The 12,049-nt window shown below is 57.1% G+C and overlaps 6 protein-coding genes across 6 annotated transcripts in view; 3 read left to right on the top strand and 3 right to left on the bottom strand.

Moving 5' to 3' along the window:
• Nucleotides 1–1,243, bottom strand: part of VDAG_05792 (peroxisomal catalase) — a gene marked incomplete at both ends in the record, with an annotated part of 2,287 nt that extends 1,044 nt beyond the window's left edge. The window contains 2 exons of the mRNA XM_009655189.1: nucleotides 89–638; nucleotides 716–1,243. Of these exons, the coding sequence (XP_009653484.1) occupies nucleotides 89–638; nucleotides 716–1,243 (1,078 nt within the window). The remainder of the gene's footprint in view (nucleotides 1–88; nucleotides 639–715) is intronic.
• Nucleotides 1,244–2,658: 1,415 nt separating this feature from the next.
• VDAG_05791 (uncharacterized protein) lies at nucleotides 2,659–3,477 on the top strand (the record flags this gene model as incomplete). The annotated part of the gene is made up of 1 exon (XM_009655188.1): nucleotides 2,659–3,477. The coding sequence occupies one exon, from the start codon at nucleotides 2,659–2,661 to the stop codon at nucleotides 3,475–3,477; it is 819 nt and encodes a 272-aa protein (XP_009653483.1).
• A 545-nt stretch (nucleotides 3,478–4,022) lies between these two features.
• VDAG_05790 (ADP-ribosylation factor 1) lies at nucleotides 4,023–4,802 on the bottom strand (the record flags this gene model as incomplete). The annotated part of the gene is made up of 5 exons (XM_009655187.1): nucleotides 4,023–4,046; nucleotides 4,098–4,421; nucleotides 4,480–4,563; nucleotides 4,616–4,654; nucleotides 4,728–4,802. 5 exons carry the CDS (start codon nucleotides 4,800–4,802, stop codon nucleotides 4,023–4,025), a joined length of 546 nt encoding a protein of 181 aa, XP_009653482.1.
• A 678-nt stretch (nucleotides 4,803–5,480) lies between these two features.
• VDAG_05789 (60S ribosomal protein L39) lies at nucleotides 5,481–6,372 on the top strand (the record flags this gene model as incomplete). The annotated part of the gene is made up of 3 exons (XM_009655186.1): nucleotides 5,481–5,486; nucleotides 5,659–5,759; nucleotides 5,875–6,372. 3 exons carry the CDS (start codon nucleotides 5,481–5,483, stop codon nucleotides 5,921–5,923), a joined length of 156 nt encoding a protein of 51 aa, XP_009653481.1. The 3' UTR covers nucleotides 5,924–6,372.
• Nucleotides 6,373–6,732: 360 nt separating this feature from the next.
• Nucleotides 6,733–7,792, bottom strand: VDAG_05788 (S-phase kinase-associated protein 1A). The gene is made up of 3 exons (XM_009655185.1): nucleotides 7,502–7,792; nucleotides 7,279–7,449; nucleotides 6,733–7,208 (listed from the first exon to the last, which is right to left on the bottom strand). Exons 1-3 carry the CDS (start codon nucleotides 7,661–7,663, stop codon nucleotides 7,032–7,034), a joined length of 510 nt encoding a protein of 169 aa, XP_009653480.1. The 5' UTR covers nucleotides 7,664–7,792; the 3' UTR covers nucleotides 6,733–7,031.
• A 1,328-nt stretch (nucleotides 7,793–9,120) lies between these two features.
• VDAG_05787 (GPI mannosyltransferase) lies at nucleotides 9,121–11,864 on the top strand (the record flags this gene model as incomplete). The annotated part of the gene is made up of 4 exons (XM_009655184.1): nucleotides 9,121–9,205; nucleotides 9,367–9,553; nucleotides 9,760–10,313; nucleotides 10,402–11,864. The coding sequence occupies 4 exons, from the start codon at nucleotides 9,121–9,123 to the stop codon at nucleotides 11,862–11,864; spliced, it is 2,289 nt and encodes a 762-aa protein (XP_009653479.1).
• Nucleotides 11,865–12,049: the final 185 nt, after the last annotated feature.

Here is a 12,049-nt window from a genome sequence, read left to right as displayed (position 1 = left end):
TATATAGCTACTACCCCGCCTCTCAGATTGCGGGCTGAAGGTATATTATCGCCTACTGACGGGGCTTAGATGGGAGATGACGCCCCACTGGACGCGGCCTGTGTTCGGGTAGCTGCAGAGGCTTCCTGCAGCACGGGGTGGGCCGAGGGCTCGCCGCCCGGCACGAGGTGCGACGGCGCAAAGGCGGCCTGCTCGACCTCGGCAAAGTAGTTGGCCGGGTTGCGGTCGAGCGTCATGCGGCCGAAGCGCCGCAGCGGCACCTCGGCCTGCGGCCAGACCTTGGTCAGGTCGAAGACGTTCCAGCGGAACGCCCGCGCCTGCGCCGCCGTCAGCGTCTGCGCGTACACGTCCCAGGACGGCGGGTCGCGCCGCGCGATCGCCTCGAAGAGGTCCTGCGTCGCCCAGTCCGGGTTCGAGGCCGCCGTGCGCGCCGCCTCGTCCGCCGTCAACGTCTTGTTGCCCTGGCGCGTCTTGAAGTGCAGCTGCGTGTAGACGAACGACCCGTCCGGCTTGGTCCACTTGAGCGTGTGGCCTGTGTAGCCGTTCATGTGGCGGTACGAGTACGGCGTCCCGCGGTCGGAGAAGAGGTGCATGACCTGGTGCACGCACTCTTGGTGGCTGGCGATGTAGTCCCAGAACTGCCCCCTTCTTGTTAGCCTTTTTTTTTTCCTTCTATTGCCGCGCTGTGCGCTCCTTGAAAAGGGGGTCCACTCACCATGGTGGCATCCTTGAGGTTCGTCTGCGGGTTGCGCTTCTGCGTGTGGATGAAGAGAGGAAAGTTGGTCGGATCACGCAGGAAGAAGATGGGCGTGTTGTTCATGACGAGGTCCAGGTTGCCCTCCTGGGTGTACAGCTTGACGGCGAACCCTCTGGGGTCACGCGCCGTATCGGCCGACCCCTTCTCGCCGCCGACGGTGGAGAAGCGGGTGATGACAGGCGTCTTCTTTCCGACGCCGGTGAACGCATCAACAGAGCAAATGTCACTGATGTCGTCCGTCACCTCAAAGTAGCCGTAGGCGCCAGCGCCCTTGGCATGAACCACTCGCTCGGGGATGCGCTCGCGGTCAAAGTGGGCGAGGAGGTCGATCAAGTGGAAGTCCTGGAGGAGGAGAGGACCCATGTGGCCCACACGCTGGAAGGCCGTCGGATTGGCGACGGGAGCGCCATTGGACGTCGTGTAGACGGGCTTTTCGTCATGGCTGGAGGTCGGCGGCGTCTTGTTGTTGCTGCTGTCGTCGGCCATCGTGATGGTGTCTCAGGCGAGGATGGGATCGAGGATACAGGCGACTTGAAGATTGAAGCACAAGTGGAACGATATGAGGAACGAAAGAGATATCTTTTGAGAGAAGACTTTGTGGACCACAAAGGCTGGAGGATCTCCGTCACATATACAAGTGGTAGGCCAGCTTTTCAAACCCTGAGCTCTGCCATCGAGCTCGGAGCCCAGCGTCCCACTCGCCCTCTATCCTGCTTGCTGGACGTTCCATTCTCGACGACAAAGTGGGTGATACAGCTGCACACCAGCCATGAAGCAGGGATTTGAACAGAGCTCAGGTGGATCTCGACCCAATCAGTCGCCGGCAATAAGCAAGCGTGGGTGAGATGGCGCTCACAGAGAGTGGTCGCCCTTGACACATCGTCACGGACATGACTCGGTGTGGTTCGGGATCAGAGGCCAAGAGCATGAGGGTGAGGGTGCGGGCGATATGTGTGTCTCTCCGGCTCAGCCGACTGGTCTTGGAGGGTCGACCTTTGGTCAACAAGAGAGTTGAAGTGATACCACTTGGAGCGGTCGAAAGCCTCAGACTCTGAACAGTTGCTTGCGATCAAATGGAGGCTTGCTATACGGCAACGAAATCTGAACGTCGAACCCCTGTACTCTGATATCAGAGCACTCGGCTCGACATGCCAGAAACAGAGGCCCGCTGCCGTCTGTGGCCTATCAAGCGGAATCCCGCTGTCCGCTGCCGCTCCACACCGGCCCGGTAATCTCGACGTCTCTAGGTAGCGCGTCGATAGAGTGACGAAGACCTCCGCCGCGATTTTGCAGCAGTAGGTGAGGCGTGAACGGTTTGCATATTGTCTCAGGTCAGATTCTAGTTGAGTTCCTGAAGCTGTACGATTTATTATCACAGCTGAGTCTTCAAGAACTCGGTAACACCAAACTGGAAGCATGAGCATGAGGTGGTTTCAAGAATGATCAGAGTGGCTTAAATCCAGAGACCAACATATCTTACTTCAATGATCTGATGACATGCTCAATACAGTCAACCAATACCGCAGAAAGCAACACGAGTAAGATAGATGGCAGTATGTCACAGCCTCGACGGGTGACAGACAAACCTCGTAATGAATAGTGACTCGCACGATTCTCCATTGTCGTACTACCAACCGGTCCTCGAACCCCCAATGAAGCACGCGAAACGCCTTGGTACGACATCACAGCATCTTCCCATACAGTCTCCTCCCGTCACCGTGATTGCCCTCGAGTAACCCTGAATCAGTCACCGCAGCGACCCGTGCCGCAAGCAAACTTCTGGCCCAGCCATTGCATAAGAGAGAGGCCTCTTGACTGACTGTCTGGAGCTCGTTGTACCGTAGGTCCGCTACTATCCATCACCCACTCTTCCACTCTCACGCACCAGCTCCGTAACCAATATGAGACTTTTCATACTCCTACAGGCTGCCCTGCCAGCAGTCCTCGCTCTCTGCCAGAACCACCCCTGCGGTTCAGGCTGCATCCCTGCAGACAAGATCTGCTGCTCGCCCGTCGACCCCTACACAACCCCTTTCGCCTGCCCTCTCGACTATACATGCGGTCCCGGCCTCGAGTGTCGGCCGCCGTCACCCGCTGCCGGACCCGTTGAGACCGGGGTCCCCCTCTGCGGTCCGCCCTTCGTCGCTTGCGGCGCCACCTGCACAGCCCCCGATTCTGTCTGCTGCGAGGATGGCGCATGGAGCTGTGCCGCCGGCCTCGAATGCGCGCCTGCGCCGCTGCAGTGCGTCGCGCCGCTTGCCCAGCCGTCGCCGCCATCATCGTCGAGAAGTCTTACCAGTCAAGAGGGGCTTGTACAGCCTACCACTGTCGCGGATGTGACGATGCCAGGAGGATATGGAACCGTGGACGCAAGCCAGGCCTCGGAGCCTGTCGCGAGCACCTCGAGTACAAATGTGGCTTTTACGTCGATGTTCGACGGAACGAAGACGACCTCGACGGATGGCCTTGCCTATCCCGTGCCGACCCCTGAGTCATCAGCTTCGCCGGGGTATAGCGTATATCACTCGACAGTGACGACTCTGGATTCGTCCAGCATTCATGGGTCGGCTGCGAGCTCCTTGGTCGAAGATACATCAGCTTTATCTTCAGTGTCGCCTTCGCAGTCCGGGTCGGCGGATGAGGGAACTGGTGGTCGCGTCGAAGTGCCCGTTGGTGCGACGCTGATGGGTGTTTTGCTCGGTGCTGTCCTTCTCGGTTGAGACTCGAATTTTCTGCGTCTTTTCTCAAACCCCATCCTCATAATAGCTTCTTCATAATAGCCTCCTTTCATAGCCTTGAAAAATTGTTGGCATTTGATATCAAAGTGCTACAACAGCACGTCATAAGCAAGTGATTCACCAGAACGAACGAGGCGACTGCCCCGTCTCGATATTAAAAAGTTGTACTGCTCTCAGCAACCCCATAGACTGTAGCGGCAGCCTGAGAATGCAACCTGTCTATAGCCCTCTCCATCCAACGCGTCCTTTCCGTGACGGCGACCAATGCGCTCATGTGCGCATGCCGCATGCCTATGTGTGAAAGGGCCACGCCCAAAAAGACGTGACCGACAAGCCTCCCTCGCCCGAACGCCGATGCTCATGGAATGGAGCAAACTCGTGGCTCTCGCGCCCTGTACCGTCCTTCGCTGCCCCTCCTTTCCAGATGCGCGGATCTACCCAACGACGGAAAGGTTGCTGAGCGTGACAGCTGTTCATATGCGGTGTGGTCGATCGCTGGAAGGTGTTGTACAAGATCGACAGGCCACTTAGGCTTCCTGGTTGACGGTTTGCTGCTACGAGTCAGTACAGCGCTCAAGCCACAACCCGCTGAGGCCACTTACCACAAGCCAGTCCATGCCTTCGTTGACACCGCTGCCGTCAACGGCAGAGCACGCCATTATGGTCCAGTTGCGGTCGCGCAGCTCGCCGAGACGCAGCGCCTCGGAGATGTCCCCCGCCCCCTTGGCTCCCGGCTGGTCCTGCTTGTTGGCGAAGACGAGCAGCGCCGCGTCCTTGAGCTCATCCTCGTTAAGCATGGCGCCCAGTTCGTCGGCGGCCGTCTGCAGACGCTCGATATCGGTCGAGTCGACGACGAAGATGACGGCTGCCGTGTTGGCGTAGTAGCAGCGCCAGTATGGGCGGATGGATGTTTGTCCGCCGAGATCCTGTGCGAGGGACAAGTCAGCGCACGCCAGCATTGAGCCGCTCCAGAAAGTAACATACCCAGACGTTGAAATTTAGGTTCTTGTATGTGACGGACTCGACGTTGAAGCCTATCGTCGGAATGGTGGTGACGACCTCGCCAACCTAGAACTGGTCAGCCAAAGGACCCTCGCCGGCATGCCATCTCACAACGAACCTTCAGTCTGTACAGCAGTGTCGTTTTGCCAGCGTTATCCTGTTTGACTGTCTCAGCTTCTTCGTTTCCCGACGGTCACAGTGCCTGCACTGCAGAGGGCAGCTCTTCATACCAAGCCCAGGATCAATATTCTAATCTCCTTCTTCGAGAAGAGCATGCCTGACAGCCATGACATGCTGGCGCCCATCTTGGCTGCTGTGTATGGGGTTGTGACGTGGGTGAGGAGTTGGTGGACTGTTCGTAGTTGTCGCTGTCGTCTTCGATGCAGATCGGGATCGACAATACAATGCGCCCTCCCAAGGTTCGTCGCCGCAAAGGTGTTCTGTTCCCTAGAGTTTCGAGAGTCTCTGAACCTTGATCGATCAGCCGGCTGTTCGTCGTTTCGCGTACAAAGAGGAGGGTAGCAAGTCGCACTAGTCGTCGATTAGGTCCGCTGGGCTGCGCGCGTGATAGGTGGTGGAAAGGCAGTGTAGTCGTCGGTCAACAGTCTAATCCGGGGTTGTCCCCCTTTCCAGGATTTCTAACCACTGCAGCATGGAGCACACTTGGGCCTAGGCCGAACGTTGATCGCCTGACCCCGATAGTCGGTCCTCCTTCAGGGCAGCGGGCTCCACTCATGAAACTAGAGGGGTAAGTGGCAAGTCGGGCCACTGGTGCTGATAACGATAAGGCAGGCGAAGCCGGGCGCCACAAAATCCTCCGCACACGACTGGACACAGAGACCCAGGGCTCGCTTACGTACTCTGCCCCACGGCCCTGCACACGTTCTCAGGTCGTGATTCAATTTTGCTGCCACTTCCGAAATCTCCTCAACGAACTCGCCCCCGAATCATCTTTCTCGACATCGACACCAAATACCGTCACGATGCCGGTACGTTCGCCCCAAACACTGCGATACGGACCCTGCCCGACACTGGATTGGCATTTGCTGGAGGCGCCGGGAATGATCCACGACGTCGGGAGGGCGAACCTCTCCATGATGGAGGCGCAAACCAAAACCGCTACCAGGACATGTGTAAACTGACGATATTTCCTCCGCACAGAGCCACAAGTCGTTCCGCACCAAGGTCAAGCTGGCCAAGGCCCAGAAGCAGAACCGTCCCATTCCCCAATGGGTTCGTCTCAGGACCGGTAACACCATCCGGTACGCCATCACCAATTTTTCTCCTTCCTCCTCAGGATCGCCTGGGGGCGGAAAGACTGGAGAAGAACATGCACCGCGCACCATCGAGGACCACGTTCGCTAACCCGTAACCCAGCTACAATGCCAAGCGAAGGCACTGGCGCAAGACCAAGCTCGGCATCTAAATACCACGCCCCCAAACTCCCCTACGATCTTCCCACGGCTGTCCCACATCCACTCAACTCGCGGGCGGTATCCCCTCTCGCGCGCCCGCCTGTTCCACGCAACTGCACCCGTTCCTCCGTACTGCTCGCCCGGCTCCTTCGACAATTTTTTCAAAAAACGCACACACCATGCTCGGGCGAGGTCTACTATCCATGAGCGGGGAAAGGGAAACAAACCGCAATGGGGCACAGCACAACTTTTACTTTGGGATTTTTTTTCGGGAAGGAAAGCGATGGTTTTTTGTTATCGATGACCGGCGACCAAGGTTCCTTGCTCTCAAAAACTTGGAATTGTCCCCTTCCTGACTGGAAGGGGGGGAAGGGGTCGTACCCGGATGGAGCCTGGCTAGGCTCTTAGTATTGCGTCTCACGACCGTAGGGAAAGGAATGCAAAAATCATGATGCCACTGCATGTCTGTTCTGTGCGAAGTAGTGCCGTGGTCCTATGTCAGTCTGGTTAATGTGAGCGCGCAAGCTATCCGCAATTACACACGAATGCTTCATACACTTTCGAAGAAAATGATGGCTTCTCTCCAACATTCCGCAAGTTATGCCACAGAACGCAGAACTGGATGCACGCAACGTGAGTCTCTCGTGAACAGAGTCGTCCACACTCATGGCTACGGGCTCAGAATACAACCTCTTGGGAAACTAGTCCAGCCAGCGCCGACCGCATGACGTTCTGCGTGACTACATATCCGAGCCGAGTGGTCGCGGTATCGCTGCCATCAATCTGCTTACGAGTCTCACAAGGAGCAAAAAATCCACTGCATCACACGAATCCATAACCTGTCATTGATTGTGATTGATAAACCATCAGCCTCCTGCCGCGGTGCTGAAGGTCGGCATTCGTCCATCTGGACAACCAGACCATGGCTCAGTAAAGCCGAGCCACCGACCATCAAAAATCAACCCTGCTTCGTGAAAACTCAAAAAGGTGTTAAAAAAAGCAAACGAGCCCAACGCCACCATGATGCATCAAAGACATGTACTGCAAAATGAACCCTGCCCAGTCAGCCTATAGGGTGAGAAGGTATTCGTCCATCACATGCAGCCCTGCGCCGACGCTTTAGCGGTCCTCGGCCCACTCGTTCTCACGGCGGATCTGCTCCTCCTCCTCGGGCGTGAAGTCGTTGGTAATGTTGAACGTCTTGCGGATCTCCTCGGGCGACTTGCCCTTGATCATGTTGGCGACGGTCTTGCAGCCGACATCGAGAAGGGGCTTGATGTCAAGGTAGTTAGAGGCCTGGTGCGGGGGGAGTCATTGTTAGCCCCAGCAGAGGGAAGGCAGGCGGGGGGAGGGGTCAATAACGTACGAGAATAATCTCGAAGAGCATCTCCTGGTCAACCTGCATGAACTTCTGGTCCCACTCCTCAATCTCCGTGGTCTTCTTGCGCGCGTCGTTATCGTCGTCCTGGGTCTGGGGAGGGTCGTTGCGGTGGTGCTCGCACCACTCAATGACCTTGCGGAGAACGGCCTCGTTGACCTGGAACGGCGGTCAGCGGCGGCAAAATGGCAACAGGAGGGAGCAGACTGACGTTGGGGATGGGAATGGGGGTATCAGCGGTGATACCCTCGTCGCCGATATCCTCGATCAAGTTGCGAATGAGCATGGAGCGCTCGGCGACGGGGCGGTCGATCGCAATGGTGGCGTTGTCGTTGGATTGAACCCAAACGCGGGGAACGCTGGAGTCGGCCATTTTGATGTCTGATGGGTTTGCAAGAGGTGAGATTGAAGTGGCGTCAAGGAGTCGGGGGTAGATGATGCTTCAGTTGAATGTCGTTGGCTGTGGTGGTTTTACGGGCGGTCGTCGAATGACTGGTTGGTTGGTGGAGGGAGGATTGGTAGTGCAAGGCAAAGGGCGGGCTGAAGGCGGATGGATTGGTTGGTGGGGTCGGTTGTCGGTTGCTGAAGTAGCAGTGCTGACGGAATATGGGGGCGAAGGCGCTTATGTACCAATAGGTAGGTGGTAATAAGGCAGGTCGAAGGAGTGGAAGGAGAAAGCAAGGAAGGTGGCTTTGTTTGCCTTTTTACCTTAGTTCGGACTCCAGGAATACTACCGACACAACATGATTCACACAAGAAGTCGGTCATTGCCCTTGTCGTCCAGCTTTTGTACTAAGGTAGGCAAGTTTTCCTAGGACCCCACGATCCTTCCTCCAGCCCTCCAGGCAGACAGGTGGCGGGTGGGGTTCGAGCACTTGCGCTGTACATAAGGGTGTCTGCCTGTTGACCCTAACTGACTCCAGGATCTGCTTTCCAGCTCCAGGTTCCAGCTCCCAACTAAGGTATCCGGGATGAGGGACCTACTCATCTTACTAACACATCCTGCCTTACGAAAAGCTCCTGGCGAAATCTACTACTACGTAGTCTGTCAAGGGCTGCGTCCTCAGGCGCCATGGTTCCAATCTGCTCCAGTCTTCCCAGTCGGCCTCTTTCGGGCTTTGGCCTCATCAAGTGATGGGACAGTGGGTTCCTGCAGCATTCCAAGGCTTGAGTGAAGGCGTACCTGTCTCTCTCCTTTCGTTGGCGGATTGATGCACAGCCATCAGTGTCAAATCTTTTCCCGATGCTGCGCAAAAGGGGGCAACAGACACATATAATCCCCAGTCATCATTGCTCCCCTTTCTGATTGAGGCGGATGTCTGTCCTGCCTAGAATCGTGACCAAGGAGAATCAAGTAGACGAAGCGTTTGCGGACAAAGCAAGCGCAGCAAGCGCGGCCCAGCTAGACCAGATAATCAAAGGGGGTAGACCCTTGATTGATTCAGAGCCACGAGAAAGCGCAGCTCAGCTCCAGATCTCAGACGGGAAGTCGAGAACAAAGGCTTCGGGTTCATATCAGTGGCCCCCCCTCGATCGTTGAACGTTGATCGGGGGTGGGTAGACGCAAGCACTCAAAGACTAGGTACATTCCATGTCTCGAGAAACCGTGGGAGGAATGCGAGGGACCTGGGGTTGGGATCCAACCAGCGGTTTCACTCAACACTTGACAGCCGTTGCATTCCATCGTTCATGGCTGCGGGACGCAATCGTCATCGTCCTGTAGGTACAGAGTGTGTGTGGGATGACAACGGGGGTAGTGTAAGCATGCAGACGCAGTGAAAGCCGCATAAAGTGACTGGAGATGAGATAATCACACCCATCGCCACCAATATGGCGATCGGAACGTCAGAACACCGTAGTGATGTATGGGTGGGCGGGACCTCCGGAATCATTTGGTGGAAGATCCGCCTCGGAGGTCCGTCGACTGATATTAGCCCCCCTTCGAGTGAACAGCGTGGCCGTTTCGATGGCACGACGTGGTAGATATGATGGAGATGGCTCATTCATGATCACGAGCAGCTCGTCGTCTGCTTCGTTCCACCACCACGCCAAAAACACCTGATCACCAAGTTGCAGGTCACGGCCTCGACTTTTCGACATTGGGCCACCAGGAGCTTCCCAGCCTTACCCGGAACCGGCATAGTGTCCCCTACCTACCTGTCGCTCACACCATCAGCCAAGAGTATCGACGCCCAACCCAAGCTCGGTCTCGCTACCGGTACTGGTACTGGCACTGCTACTGCTACTGGCACTACCTACCTAGGTACTAGGCAAGGTACTGGTCTGTGGCATCACTGGCATGGCACTTGCCCTGGCCGCGTTCAGAAGTCTTGGCCAGGCTGTCCTGTCATCCTAGGTTCCTCAGGCGCGTCGGGTCGCGCTGGCCCGCCCGTTGAGACCCCTGCTGGCCCCCCCAAGGCCAAGCCTAAACAGAGAGCACTAAGCATTTTGCTACCACCCCGGAACCAGGGGCAAGCAATCCCGGCGAGCGAGCACCACGACTGCATCCGCAACACAAGCTCCAGGAGACACAAGACTCGACCCATGTGCCTGGGGCCAGGTCTCAGAGCTGGAGATTACCAACCCAGAAAAATCAACAGCAACCCATCTCACTCCCACGCGCTGTCGCATCTTGCTGCCTCCTTCTGATGCCCACGTTGTTCCTGCATCTGTCATCGCTACCCATCCACCTTGCAGCCTCCTTCTATTCTTCGAGACCAGCCGGCTCATCGTTTGGCCCCTTGTCTTCCCTTGTCTGCACCCCTTGCCGCTGGACCATGCAGCTTTGCGATACCCAGACGATTCGAAGCCTGCCGCAAACCTTGGATACTCGCTACTAATCGGCTCGGAGCCGCAACATCCACCACAACGCCCGACGTGTGCGCGCGCAACCCACATCCAACCTCTTGTCACCATGTGGCGCCGAACATACCTCTTCCTGGTTCTGGTCCGCCTCTGGTTCGCCTTGTCGCCGAGCTACCTCCATCCTGATGAGAACTTCCAGGGCCCTGAGGTCATTGCAGGTATGCGCCCGTCTTGGAGAATCACCCCTCCTCCGCCGCTGCCTTCTACCTCAGATGATTTTCCCCGTACTGACGCGCTCTTTTGCAGGCCAGATCTTCAGCTACCCTGTCCGACACACCTGGGAGTTTACGAGCGAGAACCCGATTCGAAGTGTCGCCCCTCTATGGCCCGTCTATGGCCTACCGATGCTCCTCTTGCGATGGCTGTGGATAGGAAACGGCCAGGATGGAGAAATACCACCCATCGCAGTCTTCTGGACTTTGCGCGTGCTCATGTTCCTGACGAGCTTCGTGCTCGAGGACTGGGCTATCCATGAGCTGATTCAGTCGCCCCGCCATCGTCGCGTCGCCGTCCTGCTTGTCGCCTCGTCCTACGTCACCTGGACCTTCCAGACGCATACATTCTCCAACGCCGTCGAGACGCTCGTTGTGGCTTGGTGCATGGTCCTGATCCAGCGCATCGTCGAGAGTCCCCAACAGGCGTCGCTGCTGGCCTCGACGGTCCTTGGTGTCATGGCTGTGTTTGGTATCTTCAACAGAATCACCTTTCCTGCTTTCTTGCTGATACCCGGCATCCGTCTGGTACCCCACTTTTACAACCGGCCTTCCTCGTTCCTCGTCATGGCTTTCGCCGGCCTGGCCACCGCGAGCCTGGCCATCGGCATAGACACGGCCTTTTACCTCACCGACCCCATCACCTGGACGGACCTGGTCTCCCGACCCGTCATCACGCCGATCAACAACCTCCTTTATAACATGGCACCGGAGAACCTCGCCCAGCATGGCCTCCATCCGTGGTACCAACATCTTCTCGCCAATATCCCGCAGCTGCTAGGCCCGGCCGCCGTGCTGCTCTTCACACAACCCCACCTTTCGTTGCGTCTTTACTCGGCCATCTCTGGCATCTTTGTCCTCTCCATCTTCCAGCATCAGGAGGCCCGCTTCCTCCTGCCGACCGTCCCCCTCATCCTCTCATCTGTCCAGCTGCCCAAGAACCGCCGCGCGCTTCAACTGTGGGCCGCCGTCTGGGTGGTGTTCAACGTGTTCTTCGGTGTCCTCATGGGCATCTACCACCAGGGCGGCATCGTCCCCGGCCAAGTCTTCATGAGCAAGCAGCCCGACGCCACAAACGCCATATGGTGGAAGACGTACTCCCCGCCGATATGGCTGCTGAACGGCAAGAACGAGGTCCTCACGACGCACGATGTTATGGGCCTTGACGGCGAGAGCCTCCTCAAGCAGCTCGCGGACCTGGCAACGTGCGACACGCCCGCGGACCGTAGGAATCGAGAGTACCTCAAGGAGAAGGAAGGGACCTACCTCGTCGCGCCTGCGTCAGCGACGTGGCTCGACCCATACCTGCCGAACAAGGGCCTTGAGGGCCTGCGGTTCCGCGAGGTGTGGCGATACGATAGGCACCTGAATCTCGACGATTTGGACTGGGGTGAGGATGGTGTCTGGAACACACTCAAGAGGGTCATTGGCAGGAGAGGCCTCGTCGCGTGGCGCGTCACGAAAAGCTGTGGCGGTGGCGGCACGGGCGAGAGGTAGCGAGTTGGGAGAGAGAGAGGGAAAAAAAGAGGGGAGGCTGAAGTGAAAAATAAGTAACAAATATGATACCTAATGATAATGCTTTTCATCAAAAGTACACTGCCTGTCTTGCCGTGGACTGAACACGAGACGGTCCGACCTTTTTGGTTCACAGTATTCGTTTGCCCGTTTCTATCGATGAGTCC

The sequence above is a fragment of the Verticillium dahliae genome, genomic scaffold (genome assembly GCF_000150675.1).
Source record: "Verticillium dahliae VdLs.17 supercont1.11 genomic scaffold, whole genome shotgun sequence".
Taxonomy (NCBI): Eukaryota; Fungi; Ascomycota; class Sordariomycetes; order Glomerellales; family Plectosphaerellaceae; genus Verticillium; species Verticillium dahliae.
The sequence above is the reverse complement of the archived record's forward strand: the minus strand, read 5'-3'. Positions and strand labels throughout refer to the sequence as shown.